Below are 13,099 nucleotides of genomic sequence, written 5' to 3' on the forward strand. Positions count from 1 at the left end.
ATGTTAAAGTTTTTGTATTATGTTTGTGTTATGTTGTATTTTTTGTTTGTTTCAGTTATCCAGTATGGAGATCCCACATCAAGGAGTCCAGGTTGAGGGAGATGGCTTCAGCCATGCTATTCGTTTATTAAAGTAAAGAGATTATGCCATGCTTTCATTAATGTGTACAATATTCCATGAATGATGGTGGAAGGGGAGGAAAGCAGAGAGCTTCGGCTATTGGGCAGTATAGAAATGAAATAAATAAATAAATAAATAAATAAGTATTTAATATACAAAATGGTGTAGAATTAAAACTCAAACCTTTTTTTCCTCATTTTTATTATACATTTATTCATTCTTACAAAATTTTACTGAGAACATACAGTTTTTAAGGATTGGGAATTACCCAAAAGAACTATTAAGTGAAGAGACTTTGTTGAAGAACTTACTGTGTGTACTGCATTAGTTGGCCAGTTTAGCTGAGGTACAGTTTTAAGCCACCACTACACTTTGTTGTCCAGGAGAAGGTTATCTGAAGCTTATTTTATGTAGCTTACCCAGAATCCATTTTTCTTTGTGGGCTGCCATTGTAGGCCTACTCGGAAGGAACTCAATCATGTATATCCATGGTTTGCATGCTGTGTTCAGTGCTATCTTGTAAGACCATAAATGCATTATTCATACAGAAAGGAAAAGGAATTTGAAAATCTGAATCCAACATTTCTTTAAAATCACGTGGTTTCTGTGAAGTTTAAAAGAAATGGCTAGTAAATTCTCATAAAGTTAAGGTGACCTAGGTGGGATTGTGTTTCTGATGCAGACCCAATCCTTTCCCTGCCTCTTAATTGCAATATCCGTGTTTTGAAATTGGAATAAATGATGTAGATCATATAAAGGCTAGTCTGCTGAGTCTAAATAACTTAATTTGGGGGGAGGGTACAGACTTCACACAATCTAATTTACTATTAAAGCTTGATTACATTTTAAGAATAAAAATCTGGAATTGAAAGAGTTGCTGAAACACAATACCTGTGTACATTTTTACTGTTTTTCAATTTCTAGTATATCTTCAAAATTTCCCTGCAAGGAAACTTTTTTGGGTACAAGTTCAGTGTTGCTATGAAAATATCTAGAATGATATGCTGAGTTGTTTCATTATAGGACTGAAATGAGTGCACTGTCATCCCTTCCTCCTTTTGAACAGAATTCCTCCATGTAAGGGTACAAGTGAGGAAACCCAGAAGGCTCTGGACCGTTCCCTTCTTGATTGCACTTTCCGATTGCAAGGTAGAAATAACCGCACATGGGTGGCTGAACTGGTATTTGCAAATTGCCCACTTAATAGCACTTCTTCTAGGGAGCAAGGTTAGTTTCACAATTATCTTGCATGTTCCTCGATTTCTGCTTCCATCTTCTGTGTATCAAAATGATGACAACACTCTTTAATTTTGTAGGACCAACCCGTCATGTTTACCTGACATATGAAAGTCAATTGTCTGAACCAGTTGGTGGCCGAAAAGTAGTTGAGATGTTTCTCAATGACTGGAATAGTATTGCTCGATTGTATGAATGTGTGTTGGATTTCGCTCGATCCTTACCAGGTATAGGAAGACTCTACTTTATTCTTGTGTTGATATAAAAGCTCTACCAAAACAATTTATACCTTTTTTGGCATCTTTTCTTCCCTGTCCCCACCCCATTTGATCTCTTGAAGAAGTACCCAGCCATCTAAATGTTTTCTCAGAAGTCCGTATCTACAATTATCGGAAGCTAATTCTTTGTTATGGAACTACCAAGGGAAGCTCAGTAAGTGTTTTCTTCTAGCATTCTAAAGCCATATTAATAGCACTTCTTGGATGTGTTCTTGTTTGACGATCTCTTTTTTTAAAATGCAGTCTTAATTTGTTATAAAGCTGCTCCCATACTAACACGTGCTCCAGTTAGTTCAGTCCTGTGCTATTTTGTATGCTACAATTCTTTACCGAAGTGATTATTCCCAATTTTCTCAGCTTACCATTATCCAGTGCAGCTATCACAAACCACCTTGGGTGATAGCCAGTGCTGCACTTAAGCAAGGGGAATCTTCACCCTCTCCTTCCCATAGTAGTCCCCCATGCATCCCCCAAAAAGCCTCTCCTTAAGATCAGGGAACCCTAAGAAAATGTCCGGGATGTGGATGCAGGGGGCAATTAGGAAAAAGGCAGCTAGCAGTTTATGTGGATGTGACAGCCTCAGGCCCACATGCTCCCTTGTCCACAGTCCCCTCACATGATTTGCTTAATTAGTTGCAGACCGTAGTTTGCCTTTACATCCAAAGCTGCGAACTGTGGTTTACCACAAACCAGGAAGATTATGTAAACAATGGAGGAAGGGGGAGAAGGGGAGTGCATAAGCACAGGGCTCATTCTGATACTGCCAAACAAAGGTTTGGCATTACCAGTGACCCACCTCAATGGCTCTGATGCTTTAGGGTTGCATCTATGTGGTGGTGCTTAAAAACATGCTATGAATTAATGGTTAAAAAAAACGAGTAAAACAATACAATTTCCACTGATGTATAGGATTTGGGTCCTGGATCTTGTGGTATTGGGACAAATAACAGCTAACTCAAAATTTAGGTTGCATTTCCAAATAGCAACAGTAACTTTTACTAAAGTATTGAAAAGGCATGTATTTCAACTACATAAACATTTCAACAAATAAGAAGTACATTTGAAAAAAATCCAAGAAGGGAAAAAAATAGGTGTGGACGACTTCCTTGACTTGGTTGAATTCATGTTTGAATAAACATAAACATTCATGATATTGTCACCTGGGGTGGGTGGGAACAGTGTAGTCTTGTCTGGCCTCTAGAAGAGACAGATGAGTCTCCATCCCACCCTTCAGAAGATAGGGCTACTCAGTTCCACAGGGTAGGAGGGTAGAACTCTGACCACAAGGAAACAAGTTCAGTTTAACTGTGCTGTTTGAGTGCAGCCTGAGTGGAAGCAGTTGTCTTCTTAGTGGAATTCTCAGAATGTTCAGCATGTAATGGTGGGATCGTCAAACATAACAGCCCCTTCATATATAATAAAGCTTCTTAGGTAAAAAAAGTACATAATAAATATGGAGCTCTTGACCAACCATGTTACATGAGATCCTTAACATGCTGTAACACTGAGCTATAGCACTTCCTCCCTGAAGATAAACTCTGAGCAGCTAAACTTTTGTCAGGTAGAGAAGTATCCTAGGCAGCAGTATTTTGAAGAAATAAATTATTTTTGTCCTATGCCTACTGTGTTTCCTAGATACTTTTAAAGATATTTCTTGAAAAATAGTAAATTGACTTCTGTTTTTAAAAAATCCCTTGAGTGTTCATATATGTCTGCATGCATGCATGCACACAACATTGTGAAAGAGTTGTTTTTCTTTGTCACTGGATAATTTTTCCTAATGCTCTTCTTTGTATTTATAGATCAGCATTCAGTGGAACTCTGCTCATCAGAAATTCCACATATCACTAGGAACAGTTGGACCAAACTCAGGTTGCAGTAACTGTCACAATACTATCCTGCACCAGCTCCAGGAGATGTTCAATAAATCACCAAATGTAGTCCAACTATTACAGGTGACTCACATTTTTCTTCCTTGGAAGAGAAACATTTCATTTGAAGTGCAAGAAGCACTGAAGGACAGGCTCTGTTACTAGTCAGCAAGAGTATCATTTTACACAAGAGAACATAATGACTTGTGTGGGGCTGTAGAAGGAGCAATCTTGTAAGCTCATTTATTTCGTATTTAATCCGCTGTTAAGAGGTTGCTCTTGAAAACAAAACCCCGAATGGGGAAATGGTGATGAGAACATTTAGTGCCCAGTAAATATGCCACAAGGATCTCATCCAAGGTAAAAACAATTTGAAACAGCATTTATGTTGGCTGTAGATACTGTAGATACAAATATGAGTGATACTCATATTTGGCTGGCTGTTACAAAGCTAAACTTCTTTTGTTTTGCAGGTTTTGTATGATACTCAGGCTCCATTAAATGCTATCAATAAGCTCCCAACTGTGCCGATGTTGGGACTGACGCAGCGCACCAATACTGCCTACCAGTGTTTCTCAATTCTGCCTCAGTCACCCACACACATCAGGCTAGCCTTTAGGAATATGTATTGCATTGACATTTATTGCCAGAGTCGTGGGGTCGTGGCAATTCGTGATGGAGCATATAGTCTTTTTGACAATAGTAAAATTGTGGAAGGCTTTTACCCTGCACCAGGACTAAAGGTTAGTGTTCTTTGTATATTTACTTTACAGTATATTTAGGGGTTGTGGTGAGTTCCCACTGATATTTCAGAAAGCGAAAAAGCCCTTTGATTGGGGTTGACTGTTGGAGTGCTTCCCAATTCATTTTTAGGGTGCTAAGTTGTGCAGTGCTGCAGAAATTAAACACCCTGACCTCTCTTTTTAAGGTATAATGAGACTGTGGGCATTGGGCAGGAATATCCTTCAGACCACTAGCTTTCTGTGAATGTGGCTACTCAAAGCCAATACAGGAGTGGCCCACAGCTCAGTAGCACAGTACATGCTTTGTAAGCATGAAGTCCCAGGTTCAGCCCCCAGCTTCTCTATTTAAGTGTTCGGGTAGCTGAGCTAGACTAAACTCCTGCCAGAGATCTTGGAGAGCTGCTGCAAGGCAGAGTAAACTGTGTTGGGATGGATGGACCATTCTGTGCTGAAAATGTATTGGCAATTTTTTAATTCAAATTCTGTTTTAAAAACTTGAGCTTTCTGAGTTCTGTGCCTTTTGCAAGTGCAAGTTTTGGATAGTGCAGCGAATATGATCAAACTAACTTTTCTGCTTGCTTCTGGGTTGGATACCATTGTTTTTAATGGTAGAGTGGCTTATTTTGGTAAATGTTTAAATTAAAAGGGCTGCTGATTTGTTAGTGGCGAAGAGCAACCCTTCAGACTGATTTATAACTTCCCATCATATTGCAAAATAAAATCCAGCAGCTTTAAATTTTAATTTTGGAAGATTTAGTGAGATATGTTAATACGGTTATAGAATCATTGAATATTGCTACTATTATTGGTCTGTGTCTGATAGATAGACATAATGGGAAAACAGGTTGGCTCATAAATCTGAGTACTCTATATCCACAGACATTCCTGAACATGTTTGTTGACAGCAATCAGGATGCACGTAGGCGATCTGTCAATGAAGATGATAATCCACCATCTCCTATTGGAGGGGACATGATGGATTCATTGATATCACAACTTCAGCCTCAGCAGCCGGTATGTGGTGTGTGTGTGCACGCACGCGCATGGGCCCGCGCACACATGCATGTACTTGTGCAAACTTAGAAACCCAAGGTGTAATTATAGATTAAGCCTCTATGATTAACTTAATCAGGTTGACCAGTGTGTATGCCTAGTCTAGTCTGTAGAGATGATGGCAACAACTGAAGCAGTAATACGAAAAGGGCTGTAGCTCAGTGGCAGAACATATTCTTTGCGTGCAGGAGGTCCCAGGTTTGATCCCTGCGATATCCATGTAGAATAGGAAAAGTCCTGTCTGAAACCGTGGAGAACTGCTGCCATTCACCATAGACAATACTGAGCTTGATGGACCGTTGGATCTAATGAGTAAGGCAGTTGCCTGGTTGCTTTACAGATCAGCTGGCCCATATGGGAACTGACTGTATTTGAAAGGTGTGGGTTTTTTTTAAGAGTAGGTTAGAATGGATGTTGGTGTCCAGGGCACAAGCATTACACTTATTGCTGGCTAGAAGCAGTAGAGGGCAGACCACATAGCAGACATAAAAACAATAAAAAAGGAAAAACAGCTCTTAGAAGCAAAGCCTGATTATGAGAGTTTGAAGAGAGTGGATACACTGGAGAGCCAGTGTAGTGTAGTGGTGAGAGTGACGGACTGGGAGCCGGGAGATCCGGGTTCTAGTCCCCACTTGGCCATGGAAGCTCACTGGGTGACTTTGGGCCAGTCACAGACTCTCAGCCCAACCCACCTCACAGGGTTGTTGTTGTGAGGATACAACGGTGAGGAGGAGGATAATGTCAGCCGCCTTGAGTTCCTTGCGAGAGGGAGAAAGGCGGGGTATAAATGCAATAAATAAATAAAATAAAATAAAATAAATATGAGCTAGTGGCTGACCAGTCATCCATGATTTGATGGTAAGAAGGAAAACGCTGTTATCTAGACATGGAAATGCATGTTAAGCCCTTCCTATGACTGTGTTCCGCTGAATTTATCAGCTTTGGTGAAGTCAGATGCCTGTATTAGATCTTAAGGATGTAGAACAGTTGAAATACATATTTATCTAATCGTATCCTAATTTCAGCAGTCTTCAAAACAGACAGGAGCACCAGGGGCTTATCCTTTGACATCGCCCCCCACATCCTACCACAGTAATGTTACCCCATCACCTTCCATGATGCTCACACAGTCCCCAGGTAAGATGGCTTTCTATTAAACATCAGCTGCATTCGGATGATCATATCTCTGCTTAATAAGCCAAGATATGAACAAGCCTCATGCCTTTTCACATAGCATCTTTGTTCCTCCTTTTAAATGAACAAGCGGACCAGGAGGTCTTCAGTTAGCTGTAATGTGCCATTACATCCGAACTGGGAAACTATGGTTAATGGCTTCCAAACAAGCCAGGATACAAAACATGGCTTTATATCCTGGCTTGTTTGGAAGCCATTAACCATAGTTTCCTAGGTCGGATGTAATGGGACACTATAGTTAAATGTAGAGTTTGTGGCTTACTCACTCAAGAGGAGGAGCAGTGCAGCTGTGTATGAGGCCACAATGCTCATTCATATCTTAGCTTACTAAGCAGAGTAAGCACTCAGATTGCCTGAGTGCAGTGATTGGCCATAGCAGTGAATGGCATTCAGTGTTCCTAAGGTCCTTAATGAATGGAATGTGACATATGTTTTTATGAGTGACTAACTCTTCACATACCCATGGCTACTTACCAAAAAGTTATTTTCAAGTTTTGAGAGGAATAATTGGAAAATATATAACCTAATGGTTGTTTTGAATCCCACCCTTTAGGAACTCTGCATGCTGCAAGCTCTCCAAGTGGTGCATTAAGAGCACCATCACCGGCATCATTTGGCCCGACTCCTTCTCCTTCATCTCTTGGAATCACAATGGGACAAAATACAAACTTTGCCAGCCCACATGGTAAGCCCATGACTTGCATAGCTAAGTACTAATAGAAAATGGACACTTCAGATATCGCAACACAAACTGTGTCTGGGAAAGGCTGCTACTCTGTTCTTGGTTGAGATGCAGACTCTGAAATGGCAGCAATCAGTTCTCCAGAACACCAGGCTTGTATCCCTGCATAATCAGGAGGAACTGCTGCTGCTAAAACACTGGCTTAACTAGCACCTAACATCGCAAATTAGAGAAACTGGAGCAAATAGTATTGTACTCCTTCCAAGGGGATGGTGTCCAAAATCTCTTGAATGCTGCTATCATTGCTGGAGATCAAGCTTCATCAGCAAAATTGATCCCTTCCAGGCTAAAAAGATGACCCGATTCCCATTTGGAGAAGAAAAGGGGAGAGGTCCCGGCCTCTTGTAGATGTGTACAGTCCTTTTTCCTTTTACAGGAAACAGAGCTTTCTTGGATTCATAGGCAGCTTTTCTAGCATCAACCTTAGTTTTCCTCTCTTTGCCGGATATAATCCCAGCAGGTTCAGTCTGCATCTCTGAGATTCAAAACTTCCTTGCAACAGTGGTGTAATCTTACAGGGATGGGAATAGTGGATTATAGCATTAATTTATACAAATTTGAAATACGAGCTTGTACAGTGGTGAATTATCTGTAGAAAAATTGCCCTATAGATGCTGTTGGTTTCCCCTTAAGGTTTTGCTGACCAAGTGCAAACTAAGAGAACTCCAAATTACTCACTCGCTATCTAATAATGCTGTACAACTTCTGTCAAAATCCATAGTGAATTGCAGTTATGTGATGTTAAACATGATACTTTCTATGAAGTTACTTCTAGATTCAATATTTTCATTGTGGAATAGTGAACCACTTAATTAGATGCATTTTAAGGGGTAATACTCTTAACATTGTTATCTTTATGGCAGTGGGTATTTCCTGTCTCCCACTTTAAATTGATCATTTGGAAATATCTAATAGGAATTATTTGCTGTGCAATGTAGCTAAGGTTGACACCTTTTTCTCTGGGAGGATTCCTGTGCCTTCAACACCTGTATCATAAGTTACAGTCAACATCTCTGTTCAAGGAAAAGATCTAGCTGTTGACTTTTTGCCTGTTTGGCTGTCAAATGCACAGGGACCCTGCTGGCAGGGGGCGGGGGTGGGGAGCTCTTAATCTTTAATGTGACATACTTAAAATTTTAAATTTTGTGACTTGTAGCACCTTTTGCCCATTTTAATTGGCTCACCAGCTGTATTCCTTCTTGGAAAATGATGACTTCCACAGTTACACAGGTTGGATTAACTCCAGGTTACGTTACTGAAATATGTTGCATGTGGCGGCCACCTTTGAAAAGGATCTGAAAACATCAGTCCAGAATACAACAGCAAGATTAGTAGGTCTTTGCTGCAACCAACATGCTACATTATTGTTAAAAGAACTAGTGGCCTGGTTCAGGCATAACACTAACCATACTTCAGCATTGCAGGAATGAGCTGCGCAAGAACTCTCTCCTCCTGTCTCTGTTCTGGTGCAGCTGTGAGGAAGAGGTTGGAAGAATCTGCTTCCTAGTTTAAACTAATCTCAGTTTGTCATTGACTGTATTTGGACATAACAATAAACCATAGTTCAGTGTTACATGGACCAGCCTGCTCCCTATTCCCCTTTCCTCTTCCAGCACAGCCACAATGAGATCAGACACATCTGATTCCACTTTTTGCTAACTGCAGTTTGTCATTATGTCCAAACTGGGAACTCTGGTTAATTTTAAATATGACTTTTCTGAATGAGCCAGGATCTTAAACAACAATTTGAATTTGGTTTGTTCATAGAAGCCATAGTTAAAACTAGCCAGAGTTTTGTCCCTGTTCAGATATAATGACAAACTAGAGTTAGTTGAAATGGAAGTTGTGCCAGAGGAGGGAGTAGATGATCCCAAGATTCAATCACAAGGACTAAAGCATAATTTAGTGTTATCTCCAAACATGGTCATTACATCTGAACTGGGCCAAACTGTGGTTAGTTTAAACTACGGTTTCTTGAAAGAAACCAAAATTGAACCATGGATCTTGGCTTGTTTCAATAAACCGTAGTTTAAACTAACTGTAGTAACCAGAGTGGATGTAACAAACTACAGTTAGATTACACCACGCAGTGGATGCTTCTAAGCTCCTCACAACTGTGCCAGATGGGTAGGTGCTTGTGAGCCCAAGGCTTGAGCAGGATCATTCCCATAACACTAAACTGTGGTTTCCTATTACGTCTGAACTTTGTCCCAGTGTGTTTCTGGCCGCAATTCAAAGTGCTAAATAGCCAGGCTATGGCCTTGAGTACCTGAAGGATCACCTCTTCCCTCAAGCATTTGCCTGTTCACTAAGATCACCATCAGAAGCCCTGCTCTTGAGTGCCACAGCCTTCAGAGATTAGGCAGGTGGCCACTGGTTGTCTTCAATTGTGGTAACCCAAACACTTGATCCAGGGAGGCTCATTTGGTGCATACGTTGCTTTCCTTTAGGCACCTCATAAGAACTATTTTATTCTCTTGTGCCTTTCCTAATGTGTTTCAGTGTTTATTGCTGCTTGTTTTACTGGTTTTATTGCTATTTATTTTTTGTGGTGGTTTTACAGTTTTATAGCTTTAAAGTGCCTTGGACAATTATTTGGAAAGATGGAATACATGTGTATTAAATGAAACAAATGATGCCATTATATGTACAATAGATGTGCAAGAAATGGGCTCATATTGCGTCTTGTTTGAAAACTTTAATGAGGAAACCCTGGACCAAGTTTTGTTTTGTTTTTTCCTCATGTCCAGAAGCCTTCTGTGGTAAGCAGAGTGTTATGCAGGCAGGTCCCTTATCAGGGACCAAGCATTAAATTGCTTGGTTTAAATATTCAATGTTTGAAACACTTGTAATGGTCGGGTCATGTTTTTACATGGTGGGTTTTAGATAGGCGGTGTCCTAGGAAGACTATGGATGATGTACTGTGCTGGTGTACATGTAGTACTTACATTTTTATTCCTGTCAAGAGAAAGTCACCTTCACATTTTTATAACTTCCATAGGTACTATAGATCCTAGCTCACCGTACACAATGATGTCCCCCAGCCAACGTGCAGGGAATTGGCCAGGCTCGCCTCAGGTCTCTGGTCCCTCTCCAGCAGCGCGTATGCCTGGAATGTCACCAGCCAACCCTTCCTTACATTCCCCAATACCAGATGCTTCTCACTCCCCACGAGCTGGAACAAGTACGTAATATCAGTAGTGGGTTTCAAGAAAAGGCCAAGTCTCTTGCCGTTAAAGGAAGTGGATGTTCAGTCCTACTCAGTATTTCACTACAAAACCCTCCTGTTGACCTGGCATATTGGTGAAGCTGAGAGTTCCAATTTGAACATATACAATTAAACTCTGGAATAGTAGTCTGAGTGACCTGTTCTGGGTAGCTAATCCTCTCAGTTGCAGGAGGGAATTTGACACAGTAACTGCTCCTTAGTCTTTGGAATATAAACAACTTCCACAGATTCTTTAAGTGTAATTTTTAATACTATTCTCCTATATACCCACGTATTATGCAAAACTCATGCATCTTATCTGTCATCCAGGATTTGTGATATGCCACCTGTATAGAGGGAGCTTGAAACTTTTTTGCACACTTCGTAATTGTCTGGTACATCTTGGTGGGACAGTTGGGTGTTACCTTAGCAAGTTTTCTCATCCTGGGTCATTCTGAATTCTTGGCTAGGTAAAGACGAAGAATTTGCTTTCACTTCTGGCTTACTTCATATGCTACTTAATGTTTTAACTTTTTGTTGGGGAGGATGCAGACACAAGGAGTCCAGGCATCAGGTTTAGCTTCAGATAACAGCATCTGCAGATACGAAAGATCAGTAACTAATTCTTCCATTTCGTGCTGGAGGCAAGCTACATATTTGGATATACAGAGTTATTCACAAAGCTGCTAGGCCTACTCTTGCAGTAGTCTTCAGACTTCCAGAAGGTGGGAAGCTGCTCAGACAACCAATAGCAATATCAAGAATGTCAAATGGCATCTGCTTGTACCTCACCTTCTAGCTACAAATTTAAAGTCGCTACTATTTATTGGCATTAATAATTTGCTAATACCTCTATGGTACAAAATAACACTAACTGTTGTACGGATTCTGCTGTGGCTTTCCTGGCAGCCTTTTTCTGGAAATACATTGTTCTCCTGTGCCCTACCTTGCATGGCATCTCTGTGTGCACAGTCCTCCAGAATTTGTGCGTTGTTAGGCAACTGCTGGGGGCTCAGTTAAGGGCGCTCATTGTTGGCCCATATCCCATGTTTCGTTGCCATTTCTCTAGCATGGCAAGTGTGTAAATAATCATGCATCCCTAGACAGGACGAGTAAATTGTGCTTCCTGTTTCTACTAGGTTCCCAAGCAATGCCAACAAATATGCCGCCGCCTCGTAAACTACCTCACCGTTCTTGGGCTGCTTCTATACCCACAATTCTCACCCACAGTGCCTTGAACATTCTGCTGCTGCCCTCTCCGACCCCTGGGCTTATGCCAGGGCTGGCTGGAAGCTATCTCTGCTCTCCACTTGAACGTTTCCTAGGATCAGTTATTATGAGAAGACACCTCCAAAGGATTATCCAGCAAGAGACGGTAGTTAAGGATCACAATGTGTAGTTCCTTAGGCAGTCACTAAAGTGCAAAACTTAAATGTATTATTCCCCTAGCTTGTACTGTGTGGCTGATTTACAGTATAACTTCTTTATTTTGAGAAATGAACTTCTTGGGGATTGAAAACCATGTGATACACAATGGATGTTTATCATTCTGCATTTTAAGAGAAGTGTGACAAGGGGTGTGGTGCGTTAACTGCATACATTTCATTTGCCACACTGCTGAAGTTTTAGGGCAGTGGTTTTTAAATTGCTACCTATAGGGAATATTTTCTACGACATGTCTGCCAAGAATCCTGTGCACTGGAATCCTGAGCACTTTTGTGGAATTGTGGAATCCTGAGCACTGCAGAGAATTCTAGGGCACACATTCAATTTGTGTGGCTGCTGTTGGGAGTGACTGTCACCTCTTGCAAACCAAGGGTGCACCTAGAATGTGTCTCTGTCTTCTAAGGTGGTCAAATGCAGCTTGTCCATTATTACCAATCTTCTCAGGGAGGAATCCCTGAGTTCCTAGCAATGCAAATTTGAAAACTCCTTGTTTAGAGTTTATATTTAGAAAAACTTGGTCCAATGCTTGGCCTAGCCACAAACTCCATTGCTTGCCTAATATTACCAAGAAACTATCAGAATGCATTCCCCATAAGTGAAATAGGGATCATATCAGCATATTTCAAGGTTTGAAGGGCTAAATCGGGGCAGGGGTAAGGGGAACAGGTAAAGTCTAAAATATCCCTCTAAATAAGAGTAGAGAAAGGTATTGCTTTCTAATCCAGTGGTTGGTTTTTTGGTTTTTTTATTCACTGGAGGTGTGAATGTAAATGCTAGATCATGATTCCTTTAGTTGTTAGGAACTCCGTTTCCCAGTTAGGATGGGGAATACTTCCAAAACAAAGCCACCAATTTCCCTTACTTCCCAGTCCTATAAGGACAAAAAATGGCCTCTCCCATTTTGAGATGGTGTTAATTACATCATAATTATAGACGTGGAAAGTGTGCAGTGTATTAATAGAGGAGAGGGCAGAAGTGTAGTAGAAATTATGTTTACAAGAGGAGGTAAGATGAGGCTATAGAGGAATGGGACAGAAATAAGAGGAGTGGCAAGAAGCTATAACACAAAGCTGTCTTCCCGCCCTGGCTTGCCTGTACTAGTCATGGTGACACAGTTCTGGCTTCAGATTCCTTTACCTTTTCCTCTTTTTCCTTGGGAGAGTGGTAGAAAAGGTACCTCCAGAGGAGAAGAGCATGAAGTTTCCGTG

At 40.8% G+C, this 13,099-nt stretch overlaps 1 protein-coding gene across 5 annotated transcripts in view; it reads left to right on the forward strand.

Annotated features, from left to right (window-relative positions):
* The window catches only part of MED14 (mediator complex subunit 14), a 54,230-nt gene that overhangs the window by 32,587 nt on the left and 8,544 nt on the right, over positions 1 to 13,099 (forward strand). The window contains exons 16-26 of one of the 5 annotated variants that reach the window (XM_084843915.1): positions 56 to 132; positions 1,187 to 1,347; positions 1,437 to 1,583; positions 1,697 to 1,788; positions 3,437 to 3,589; positions 3,979 to 4,248; positions 5,128 to 5,262; positions 6,327 to 6,438; positions 7,049 to 7,180; positions 10,239 to 10,421; positions 11,585 to 11,820. In XM_084843915.1, the coding sequence (XP_084700041.1) occupies positions 56 to 132; positions 1,187 to 1,347; positions 1,437 to 1,583; positions 1,697 to 1,788; positions 3,437 to 3,589; positions 3,979 to 4,248; positions 5,128 to 5,262; positions 6,327 to 6,438; positions 7,049 to 7,180; positions 10,239 to 10,421; positions 11,585 to 11,820 (1,698 nt within the window). The remainder of the gene's footprint in view (positions 1 to 55; positions 133 to 1,186; positions 1,348 to 1,436; positions 1,584 to 1,696; positions 1,789 to 3,436; positions 3,590 to 3,978; positions 4,249 to 5,127; positions 5,263 to 6,326; positions 6,439 to 7,048; positions 7,181 to 10,238; positions 10,422 to 11,584; positions 11,821 to 13,099) is intronic. The other 4 variants (XM_084843916.1, XM_084843917.1, XM_084843918.1 and 1 more) reach the window with 4 other exon arrangements.

This window comes from Heloderma suspectum, chromosome 3 (genome assembly GCF_057233095.1).
Source record: "Heloderma suspectum isolate Gila_16-S chromosome 3, 16-S_ref, whole genome shotgun sequence".
NCBI lineage: Eukaryota > Metazoa > Chordata > Lepidosauria > Squamata > Helodermatidae > Heloderma > Heloderma suspectum.